Source organism: Trichosurus vulpecula, chromosome 1, assembly GCF_011100635.1.
Source record: "Trichosurus vulpecula isolate mTriVul1 chromosome 1, mTriVul1.pri, whole genome shotgun sequence".
In the NCBI taxonomy this organism is placed as follows: domain Eukaryota; kingdom Metazoa; phylum Chordata; class Mammalia; order Diprotodontia; family Phalangeridae; genus Trichosurus; species Trichosurus vulpecula.
In genome coordinates, this window is record NC_050573.1 from 44,971,032 (window position 1) to 44,983,513 (window position 12,482).

A 12,482-nucleotide genomic window follows, 5' to 3' on the forward strand; every position below is an offset into this window, starting at 1 on the left:
CAAAATGGAGGAAGCAGGGAAAGAGAGAATAAAATGAATGTGTGTATGGAGAAGTGGAAAAGTTCAAAACAAAAGGTGGAAGGAAAGAATTAGGACCCTCTCCCCTGATCTTGGACATTCTACCTTGGGAAAATGAGAACAACCACCCTCAGCACATTTCTTAAGGAGTTAGTGGGGCAAGTAGATACCTAAGCCTGCATGTCAAGGGTTCTTCTACTACAAACAAAAAAGAACAAGAACAAAAAAGAAAAAGAGGAAAAATACAAGGGATAAACGTCAATCTAGACAGCTCAAAACATTTCACCTATTTGATCGCATGAATCAAGTTACTATTTCTTAGCACAGACCTCTTTTAGACTTTCGGGATCTGCGGTGTACAGAGAGAGCGCTCTCTTTGAAACGATCACAGTTGACTTCAGGAAAGGGATGCATACAAATAAAAAAGAGGAGAAGATATGAAGCTGTTCAAAGATCTTCATTCTCATGGACTTAATGTCAAGGTGGGGGAAGTGAAAAGAATTATGCAAAATATATTCATATTTAAACCTTGGACTCTGGGTGTGGATTTCAACTTGAAACAATATGGCTATTTATAAACAACCCCCAAAAGGACAAGATGTCTCTTGGAATAGACTATTATGCATTTGGTTGTACATATTCTTTAAATTTGAGAATTTGGAAGGGGGGGTAGGTCCTTGAATTCTGAATTAAAATGCTTAGCCCCATTTTAAAAGAATTAAAACATTAGATCTGAATAACATGAAACTGTACTTTATCTCCACTTCTGTAGTTGTTTTGGAAAGAGTGTATGGGGGCAGGGGGATTTTCCCTATTGCTTAAAAAATGAATAAAGGATGTAAAAGAATTCTGTTGAAAACTTGCTGAAAATGGTTTCAACCAACGCTTAACCAACTGGTTTAAGATCATTGGTTTGAGGTGAGAGGTTAGGATAAATGAGTGAATGTAAAACACCTACCCCAATTAAAATGTTAGTTATATGTAAAAACGGAACAACCACCACCACCACAAAAAAACTTTTAAATCTTTTGAATAAGCAGTGTTAACTTGAAAGATGAAATAACCCTTTGCCATCATCCTTTCCCATTTGTTGTAGATAGGATAATGTTTAGAGAGTAAATAAAAAAGAAAGCATAATAAACAAGTAGTTATTTTATGCTTTCTAGCTAGGGGATTCTTAGGTAAAAGTCAAATGATGTTGCAGCATTGAGTTCTATCAAGCAGAGGGGTCTTCTGTGTTCAGGACCCTTTTGGTCCTTGAGATATCCAATAAGACCACCCAAGTTTTGCCCTGACAAGTTGATCTTGCCCAAGGCACATCGATGTTCCCATTTCCCAAAGAATTTACAACAATTAAAGGACACAGAGCAGATCCCCTGTTGTGCTGGCCATTGGTCTGGGATTCAGCTATAAAATTAGAGGAGCAAAAGCTGTAATAGCCAAGGCAACAGCCTCCAACCCTTGGACTGTGGGTTGTCCCTTACCTATTTTTTCCACAGGGGTATTCAGAGGGAGAAAGCCTTGTTTAAGGAGCTGGTCCATCATTTCTTCATCATCAGCTTGGATTTCTGAGACCATGTTACAAGGTATAAGGCCGAGTCGGGCACAGGTTTCCCCACGATAGAAGCCATCAGCATCTTTGTCTCCATAAACCTAAATAGTGTTCAAGAGTCATGGTGTTATATGTGGGCACCTTCCTGGAGGGCAGGGATTTTTTTTGTCTTTGTTTCCTCAGAACCTCATATATTGTCCTATTCCTAGGTATAGGGAACAGACATTGATGAGGTCAGTAATATTTTTAAGTTGTTAAAATATAAAAATAGTGGGATAGATCTCTTCCATAGGTATTATCTCCCCTAGTAGACTGACTCCCCCTCCTTGAAAACAAGGATGGTCTTACTTTTCTATTTTTATTCTCAGTGTTTAAAATAGTGCTTTCCGTAGTAAACACTTAATAAAGCCTTCATTCATTTCATTCATAGGAGTGAATACTGGACCTCTTATTTCTTTGGTATTAGGAAATATCATATGACAAAATTTCCTCTGCCAATGCCAGCTCTTTTTGCTTTCTCTGCAATTTATGGCTTTAGAGGGTTGCCTGGATTATTGAGAGGTTAATGATTTGCCCATTGTAACACAGCCAGTATTTGTCACAGCCCGGATTTGAACCTAGGTCTTCCTGACTCTGAGGTTTGCTCTCTCTCCCCTTCCCCACAGCTGCCTCTTGCCTTGCACATAGCAAGCACTGAATAAATACTGAATGGCTTGGTTTGCAGGCTCTTCATGGGAGGAGTTCTTAATTATGAACTTTAAAAATATATTTTGATAATTGTATTTTATTTTATATACTTAAAAATATCATTCTATGAAAGGATCCAGAGGCTTTGCTAGGTTACCAAAATGGTCTATAATACAAAAAAAGGCTAAGAACCCTGAAGCTAGCTGGTCCTGCCAAGCTGAATAAACTATGAGTATATCCTGGCAATAAATTATATCTGCTCCCTGAGAAGAAGTATGAAGAGGTTCATCAACCAGTAGGTTATCACTGAGTGATTAATTCTTTGGCCATGGAATGTCTCAAAATGAATTTTGAAAAACACAAATAATGGCAGTCCTTAAATTATGCAAACTCTTATATTGCCTTGCTAATGGCATTGTGAATCATTCATTTTAATCTAACTACCAAAGGTATTTAAAATTGGGAGCTGATTAATCATTGGGTTCAGTTAATGTTATAGTTATCAAAGTTCTTTTGGAAAGCACTAGGTTGACCACTTTTCCCATGGAGGAAAAAGGAAAACTTCAGCAGGCATGGAGTGGGGTAGGATAGAGAAGTGGTATTCCATCCCCTTGCACCTTAATGATCTGTCCTTCCTTAAATGGTAACTCTTCTTCTGCCCCATCAGGATTGGGAGACATCGTATGTGGATCATAGTCAAAGAGAGCGACAAATATTCGGACTGAAAGGTCCTCGGCGCCGGGGTCTGTTTCAGACTCCTCATATAGATCTGGAGACAGTCGATCCCGGCTGCAGTACCCATCTAGAAGTGTAATGTAAAGAAACATAGAACTTGGTGGTTCTGATCAATTCTGTCCCTTGGATGAATTGAGAAATTCATCTCTGCTTTGATAGAAAATACAATTTCAAATCAAATTCCAGCTAGAAACCTTGTTGGATACTCTCTTTTGTTTGCCTTTTCTTACATATAAAAATTAGTTTAATTAAGAATGAGTGCATATCCAAAACCACCTTGAATCAGAAGACATTCCTTAGGCTTGGCAGAAAAACTGTGAAATGGTTATCATTCCTCTGTCTAGTGTTAGCTGACATGCCATAGGAGGAAGGGGCAGTTGTATGTCTCTTTGGGTGGATCCTTTTGGATCAGAAACCCTGGACAGAAGAAATCCATTTCCCAAGCTGATGGCCTTGCCTTTTGTAATATAAAAGTCAAAACCACAGCATAGTCAGTGTTTCATTTGGGTAACCAACATTTTCCCTAGTGACATATTTGTTTTAGTATGTTTTGGGAGTATATGAATGAGAGTCACCCAGGACAGGCAGGCATTGGATAGACTGTAATTTATATGATCAGAGGGACAGTGCCCACATTGATGAGATCATAGAATCATTGGAGTATGGGATAATGAATATTAATGTTTTAAATAGCTAAGATATATAAGTAATTACATAGGAACAGGTACTTGACCAATGATTTCAAAGGTATAGGGAATCTCTTTCCCCCAATTCATACAAGTAAGTACCTTCTCTGTAACTTGCTGTCTCTAGAGTTTTCTAGACTCCAGAGCACCGAGTCATACAAGTAAATGTCTTGCTCAAAGTCACACAGCCAGTGTGTGCAAGGGGCAAGACTTGAACCCAGGTTTCCCTGGCTCTGAGGCCAGCCCTCTATTCACTATGGCATATGTAAATAAACAAGGGTTAATTCATTATTACTGAGCCAGTAGGTAATATTATTTGTCCTGGAAATAAATGGCAATCTGTCATGACTATTAGTCATCACCACCAATGTTTCAACTTTTCGGGCAAATACAAATTAGATTTACTAGTTACCTGTTTGTTTTTTGGTTAGAAAACTGAAATAATATATGCATATGTATGCATATAGATACATATATATGAAATGACATTATATGTATAACTATATAGCTACACATACACAGTAGTGGGTTGATGGGGGATGACCGATGTATGATAAATACTCTTCTTGTCCTAAGGTTCGCAGCAGCGGGGAGAAGGCAAATGGGAAAATTCAGGAGTGAGGAGGGTGGAAGGACAGTCAAGTTTAGTACCAACACACACATGCACATATACACACAGAAGGGAGAGGAGAAGACAAAGGCATGGAAGAAAAGTGAGGTAATGAAGACAGCACCCACAAAGCTTGTATTGTTTTTCCTAAAGGCAACAATCATCTTTCAAGGGCTGAATGTTCATCTCCCTCCCAGGCATCCTTCAAGATCCACTTCCTCCATGAAACCTCTCCTGGTCCTTACTTCCCTGCTCCCACCAGTTCTTCTTTAGATTACTGTGTATTCCTGTCTGCTGCCTCTGTGGTTGGCTTCAGGGGCCATATAGATGCTAAATATTAATGAATCAAACTAGAAGGACAATAACCAAATTCATTTAGTGAAAAACAATGTAATTTCCTTAATGAATTTGTGTACGCTAATGCAGTGGGGATTCAAATATCTCGCCATTTGAATTCTTATGAATTTTGGGGGGTGGTAAATAAATTTTTTATAATCTATAATTATATGTCTTTATAATTTATATAGTACATACATAATATGATTTATATTTTATACATGATTACATATATAATATATAATTATATATAAATATGTAATTTGTAATATAATTTATATATAATTTCTTATAATTTATCATTTTTTTTTCAGGCAGACTGAATGATTTGCTTTATAATTGCCCCCAGCTAAGAAACAGGATTTCTAAACATTATTTTTTGGTCCTGGCCTGTTATTTAATTGAGGCTGGGGTTCTCCTGATATAAAGACTCAAATCTGGTAACTTAATATGTTTGTTTTTCCTGGATGTCACACTGCTATGTCTATAGACATTGTGTCCCTCAGTAAATTATGTAAGCTTCTGAGGGCTAGGAGTATGCTTTGTTCTTCATTTGTTTGTTTTTAACTTTTAACTCCATATCCCCAGCACCTAGCTTAGCCCCTGGCACTTAAAGAGCCAGTTAATAAATAATTGCTGATTGATTAATTTTGTTGAGTTAATGAGTGGATATGTAAGGTATGATTCTCTTGGATGGGGAAGTTCAGGGCTGGGCAAAAGATGCTTCTGTATATCTTAGTTTCTTGCTGGGATGTCAGTGTTTTGCTAAAGAAATCCACATTATGTCCATGATAAACACTTATTTAGCACCTACTACATACCAGGCATTGTGCTATACTCAGGAGGCATTCTGCTGATTGTTTATGAGTGTTAAACAGCTATGGAGAGAGACTGGATGATTTCACAGAGGTTCATGAAATGAAGTGTTCCTAGCTTTAAAAAAATTCATTATGAAAAAGTTTTCTGGACTGAGAAGTCTGAAGCTGTTTTTTCCATTTTCTCTTGGGGATTAGTCCAGACTGAATCCCAGAAACTTACCTGCAGTGATACCCCCTTGGCCTCCTGTCAGGCCCTGACATACAAGGTTGTCACAGACACGGAGTTTGATTAACACGCAGTTGGAAGATGCGTCTTTGTGATAAAGGAGGAAGAAGTTCTGGCATACCGTATCTAAGGTCAGGGGTCATGGCACGATGCAGATGCCGTATTCTGTGTCCACCCATGCCGCGACAATAAGCTTCTTCTTTTACAGAGGGGATATTTCCCTCACTACCTGACCGAGACCGACCGCCTTCACTGTTACTGTCCATTGTAATTTCTATGGAGAAAAAGGGAATGGTCTATTAAACAAAGCCTCCTTTGGCACAGGAGGACCGTGGAGATGAAGGTCTCCTTTTTAAAAGGCCAGCCTTCACTGATTTCATCTGATTCAGGAATGGGGACAAGTTATAATAACTGAGGTAATGGGGTGTGTGGTGTGGGGAGAAAGAAAGTGGATCTCTGACGCTGATTCTTACCCTGAATTTGATGCTTCTTGCTACTATTTTGGAAAATTAGACTAATATGACAAGCCCTTTGCTCTGATGAATAAAAAGCTAAATTAATTTTGAAGAACTGAGGATTCTAAGAAAAAACTCCAAGCATAATTAATTAGGTGCTTCCTGATGATTATCTTTCAACGTCATGCCCAGAAACCCATTGATACTGGCAGGATTTCCTGGTGTTGATTTTTTTCATGGCTACAGAATTTTTGTCACTTTAAATTGAAGCAGAAAGAATATTAGATTTGGAATAAGAGAACTTGGGTTTGAATACAGGTCATGCTACTTACTCCCCTTGCAAGAGAATAAGTCACTTCCCATTGCTGGGCTTCATTTTCCTCATCTGTAAAATGAACGTGTTGGACTAATCGATCTCTTCCATCTCTAAAGTGATCTCTAAGAATGCATCATCATGGGAGTCCTCTCTGCCAGCCCACATCAGCCTATCTATAACCTAAAGCCCTAGAGAGTTGGTTGAAGATCAGAGAGGCAAAGGGCTGTGTGCAAGATTATCCAGCTAATGTCAGAGGTGGGATTTGAACCAGATCTTCCTAACGGCAAGCCTAGCACTCACTCTAACCACCGTGCTATACTACCTGACACATCCTAGTTGGAAATCATAAAAGGTGCTTTCTTAATATCCAGGAGTTCCTCATAGCATTAAAAGACATTTTTCTTTGCATGATCACTGGGTATTAAATTAGCCTTTGGGAAGTGAGTCCAGACTTCTGTGAAAATCAAGATGGATATTTTTGTGTTTTGGCCCCCTTTCACCATATTTGTTACAAGGAAAATGTGAAATCAGTTATGGGTGGCCTATTTAACTGGTTGGCCAGCTAGGGGGTGCCATAGAGCAAAGAGTATGGGACCTGAAGTCAGAAAGACTTACCTTACTGAGTTCAAATCTGACCTCAGACACTTACTAGCTGGGGTGACCCTGGGCAAGTCCGTTAACCCTCTTTGCCTCAGTTTCCTCATCTGTAAAATGAGCTGGAGGAGGAGATGGCAAACCACTCTAGTATCTTTGTAACCCTCACTCTAACACAAACAGGGTCATGAAGAGTTGGACATGACTGAAACAACTGAATAACAACAAAACTGGTAGAATCTAATCATTTTCTTGGGTCATTTGTCCAGCTCTCCCTTCCAAGGGATAAAACAGGCACATTTACTTATGTTCTGTTTGAAAATGTCCCCAAATGATCATAAGATTTCCCTCTTTTTATCAAGGACAAGAGCTCAGTGATTTTCCCATGATCACAGATAATGGGCATCAGAGTTGGGATTTGAACCCAGGTCTTTTTCACTCTAGACTCAGTGATCTTTCCAACACTAGCTCCTGATCGTGTTGAAGTAATATCTTATATTTTATCATTCCTTCCTTCCTTCCTCATTTCTTCGTCTGTTACCAAACTCATTGGAACTCAGGGATCAGACACCTGTGGGAGTCCTGTCTTCCCAGTTCCTAAGTTGTATTCTTGTGATGTGTTTTGGGATCTGTTTCAAGGCCTACATTCAGAGGTAGTTCACAGAATGGAGTACTAGAAAGCTCTCAGTATCAGATACTCTATTTTTTCTAGAATTTATCAAGAGGTTTGCTAAATAAAGATATGTGCCCAGCCTTGAACTGTTCTATTTAAGTACACTTAGTTGCTTACATTTACAAGGCACATACAAAAACTCCACATACATGACCACATTTGATAATTCCAGCTCCACTGGTCCATAGACTTACAGTTAAAAGGGAACTTTGAAACTCATTTACTCCAATTCCCTCATTTTACAGATGAGGAAACTGAGATGGGGGGAGGAAGAAGGGGAAAGGTTAGGTGATATTCCTGAGGTCACACAGGTAAATAAATGGTAGATCCAGGATTTGAACCCAGGCCTTCTGATTCAGAAGCCAGCAATCTTTCTGCTACATCTTCCTTTCCTGTCTTTTTCCTGGTGGTCAAAGGGACACTTTTTGGCTTTTCCAAGCCCTCTCAGGCAGCTGTTAGGCAGGACATATGTAACACTTGGGACAGATACCCAGATGCATTCACATTCAATCAATGGAATTACATAGGACTTCGCTTTGGAGTCAAGAGAACAAGGTTCTATGATGTTTCTTCCCTGACTACTCACTCTGGGATCTTGGGCAAAACCCAATCCCTCAACCCATGGGACTCAATTTACTTCTCTCTAAAATGAAGCACTCTAAGGTTCCTTTTGGTTTCAAAGTTCATTGACTTTATGGCTCTAAATTCTGGAAGTTTTAGTTTAGCGGATTTTACATTCTTAGTCTTAGGTCACTAAAAATAAATAGAATTTATTCCCACTGTATCCATAAAGACAATACAGACTACATGAATCTGTTGAGTAGCTCAGCTAGCAATAACTCACAGGAACAAGTCATGATTATACCCTTCTCCTAATATCTTGACAAAAGGGAAACTCAGAAAACAAATTCATTAGAGGTTCTAGAGAAGAAATGAAAGAAGTCCCTCATGGTTACCACGTCTTATCCATCTTACCTTCACAACATCTCTCCTTTCTCTCTTCTCACTCTCCTACCCCCTTGGTAGATGGTCTCATCACCTCTAGCCTGGATTATTGCCATAGCCTGGGGTGGGGTTGGTCTTCCTGCCTCAAGTCCCTTCCCGTTCTAGACACACTCCACTTGACTGTCCAATTGATCTTCCCGAAGCATAGGAAGTCAGGAAGACTTACTTATCTGTTACCCCAAGGCCAATCCCAGCTCCCATTCACTACACTTTGGTGACTCCTGTCACCTCCAGTATCAAATATAAAATCTTATGTTTGGCTTTAAAGTCTTCAAAACTTACCCCTTCATACTTTTCCTGTCTTCTTACACCTTCCTCCTCTTCATACACTCTGTGATTCAGTGACACTGGCCTCCTTCCTATTCCTTTATCTCCCAACTGCATTTTTGCTGGCCATCTCCCAAGTCTGGAATGCTCTTCCTCCTCACCTCTAGCTACCTTGATTTCCTTCAGGTCCTGGTCCAAATCTCATTTTCTACAAGTAGCCTTTCATGATTACCCCTAATATTAATGCCTTATCTCTAAGATTATCCTCAATTTATCCTTTGTAAAACTTGTCTGTGGGCAGCCAGGTGGCTCAGTGCATAGGGCTCTGGGCCTGGAATCAGGAAGACTCATCTTCCTGAATTCAAATCTGGCCTCAGACATTTACTAGCTGCTTGCCTCAGTTTTATCATCTGTAAAAATGAGCTGGAGAAGGAAATGGCAACCCACTATAATATCTTTGCCAAGAATACCTCAAATGGGGTCATAAAGAATTGGACACAACTGAAAAATGCTCAACAAAAACAACAGCAAATATCTTTTCGTACATAGTTGTTTGCATGTTGTTTTTCCCATTAGCCTTTGAGTCCCTCAAGAGCAGGGACTGTGTTTTGCCTTTCTTTGTATCTTCAGTACTAAGCGCAATGCTTGACACACAGCTGTTGCCTTAAGTTCACTTGACATGGTAGGGTCAACCCTCGTTTGATTTTGAGATCTCCTCACATTATCATCTTAAATCTCTCATTTTCCCAGCCAGTCTCCTAGATAAAGCTTTCTACTTTTCTCACTTCCATGTCCTCTTAGTTACTTCTTAATCCTTTGCAGCTTAGCTTCTGACTTACTTAACTGAAACTGATCCTGCTAAAGTTATCAATATTCTCTTAATTACCCATTATGATGCCTTTTTCTGTCCCCATCTTTCTTGATGTCTTAGCAGCATTTGACACTGTTGACCAATCTCTTCTCCTGGATACTCTTCTTTCCTCTTTGGTTCTTCATGACACTGCTCCCTCTTGGTTCTCCTGTCTGTCTGAAATTCCTTCTGTGTCTTCATTATTTCATCTACTGAACTCTAGATGTATCTTATGTCTTCTGTTCAGGCTTTCTTCTCCTCCCTTTCCACATTCTCTCTTGGTCTCTTTCTTGGTGAACTCATCAGAAACCATCATCAGAAACCATGGGTTTGGTTAGAATCTCTTTGCAGATGATACCAAGATCTCTATATCTAGCTCCAGTTTTTCTCTGAGCTCCAAACCTCCATTACCAACTGCCTATTAGATATTTTCTACTGCACATCCTGTAGGTATCTCTAACCCAACATGTTCAAACTGAACTCATCATCTTTTCTTCCAAGCCCACCCTTTCCCCAAACTGTGAGGGTATAACCTTTCTCCAGTTGCCAAGGTTGGCAACCCAGGAGTCATCTTCTAATCCTCACTTGTCCTCATCCTAGCATAGCAGATCAATTGCCAATTCTTTTTGAATTTACCTGGGTAATTGCTCACATCTCTCCCCTTCTCTATTCACATGGCCACCATCTTGATTCAAGCCTTCATCACCTCTCACCTGAGTGTGTGATTGCAACAGCCTCCTAATTGCTCTTTCTACTTCATCTTTCTCTTCATTGATTTATCTTCCACACTGCTGCCAAAACAATCTTCTTAAAGCAAAGGTCTGACTGTATCACTCCGTTGGTCAATCAACTCCAGTGGTTAAGGTCAAATACAAACTCCTCTGTTGGGCATTTAACACCCTTCAAAAGTGGGCCTCATCCTACCTTCCCAGCCTTGTTATTACTCCCCTTTATGTATTCAGTGGTCTAGACAAATTGGCCTTCATGCTGTTCTTCACACAGGACACTCCATTTCCCATCTCTGAGCCTTTGCACTGGCTGTAACCCATTCACAGAAGGCACTCTCATTCATTTTCACCAAGTAGAATCCTCAGTTTCCTTCCAAGCTCAGCTGAAGTGTTGCCTTCTGCATGAGGGATTTCCAGATGCCCCTAGTTGCTGGTGGCTTCTTGCCAAAATTAATTCATATTTATTTTGTCCATATCTTAAATGTATAGGGTGTTCTGAAAGTCTTAGTAGAGTCTCACACTTTAGTAGCTTAAGACTTTTGAGGTTACCCCCTACTTATGGATGTATTCATTTTCTCTCCCAATAGAATATAAGCTCCCTGAGGGCAGAGACTGTGTTGTTTTTGTCTTTCTATGCTCAGCACACAGTGCCTAGAACATATCTGGCACTTAATAAATGCTTGCTGATCAGTTGACTAAATGAATAGATTAACTCATCTGCCAGATTGTCTGCCTAGTTGTATTCCTTTCTCTCCCTTCATTCCTCTTTCCCTTTTCTCCTCTTTCCTTCCTGATTGACATTTTCCTTTCTTTCCTTCATTTTTCTTTTGTCTTCTTCCCTCTTTCTCACTTTCTCTATTTCCTTCATCCTTCCCTCTCCTTCTTTTACTCCATTTTTCTTTTTTTTCCTATTCTTCCTTCTTTCTGGCTTTCTCTCTCCTTCCTTTATTCCCTTTCTTCCATTCTTCTTCTCTTTCACTTCTTGCCTGGTTTCCTTTTCTTCTTTCATTTCCCCCTTTCTCTCCTTCCATTTTTCTTGCCCACTCTGTCTTGTTTTGTTTCTTGCCTTCTTCATTAATAAAAGGAAGGCAAACCTCTGAGCAATGACGCTAAATCTAATCTCTCTCAAAAACAAATCAAAATTTGTAGCCAACGTAGAGGAACTTCCATACAGAATGAATGCAGATTTGACAAGTGAGGCTTGTTGAGATTATGAATATTTTATAAACCATTATGGAACAAGTTAGGAATCTCGCCAAGTTCTTTCTATTTTCAAGTTGATTTTCAATGCTTGTGATTTCTAAAGATGTTTTCAAGGACACAGACTGCCTGGGACATTTTACATCACGTAAATCACTGCCATGCTTTTTTTTTTAATCCTCCCAATATTCCATCAGAATTATGCTGACAGAAATCTCAAAAACTAGAATGAGGCAGTCAAGCCTAGTTGTATTGAGCTCTCTTCGAGTAACTGGGGGAGTTCTGTTATAACTGCACAGGTGATAGGAAAACCTGGAAAGGGAACTCATTGCCCCATTAGCATTTAGGGGCAGAATCTTGTTAGTGGCCCAACATCAGATGCCTAAATGGTGTCATTTCCCTGAACTTTGTTAGAGAAACAGGGCATTTGTTTCTTGTTCTTTTCTTTATTTTTAACTTTGTAGTCTATTTGCAATCCTGTTATGGTTTCAGTTTTCTTGGAGTGTGAGAGAGGTTGTTCAAGTGTGTACGTAAGTGTATATGTGCATGCACAAGTTTGTGTTTGTGCATGCTTTAAAAAAAACACAACTTTGCTCAATAATTGTGTTCCATTATCTTGTGCATGATACTTTTTGGAATTTCTTTCTTTCTTTTGCTTTTACTTTCTTTTCTTTCCTTTTTTTCCTAGAACAAACCTCTGTATTTTCCTGATTCATTCGAACAACA

At 39.3% G+C, this 12,482-nt stretch overlaps 1 protein-coding gene across 7 annotated transcripts in view; it reads right to left on the reverse strand.

Moving 5' to 3' along the window:
* Positions 1–12,482, reverse strand: part of RIMBP2 (RIMS binding protein 2) — a 158,770-nt gene that overhangs the window by 13,701 nt on the left and 132,587 nt on the right. For 3 of the 7 annotated variants that reach the window (XM_036758764.1, XM_036758803.1, XM_036758792.1), the window contains exons 14-17: positions 5,790–5,942; positions 2,875–3,059; positions 1,503–1,671; positions 348–413 (exon numbers count right to left, since the gene is read on the reverse strand). In XM_036758764.1, the coding sequence (XP_036614659.1) occupies positions 348–413; positions 1,503–1,671; positions 2,875–3,059; positions 5,790–5,942 (573 nt within the window). The remainder of the gene's footprint in view (positions 1–347; positions 414–1,502; positions 1,672–2,874; positions 3,060–5,789; positions 5,943–12,482) is intronic. The other 4 variants (XM_036758813.1, XM_036758821.1, XM_036758781.1 and 1 more) reach the window with 3 other exon arrangements.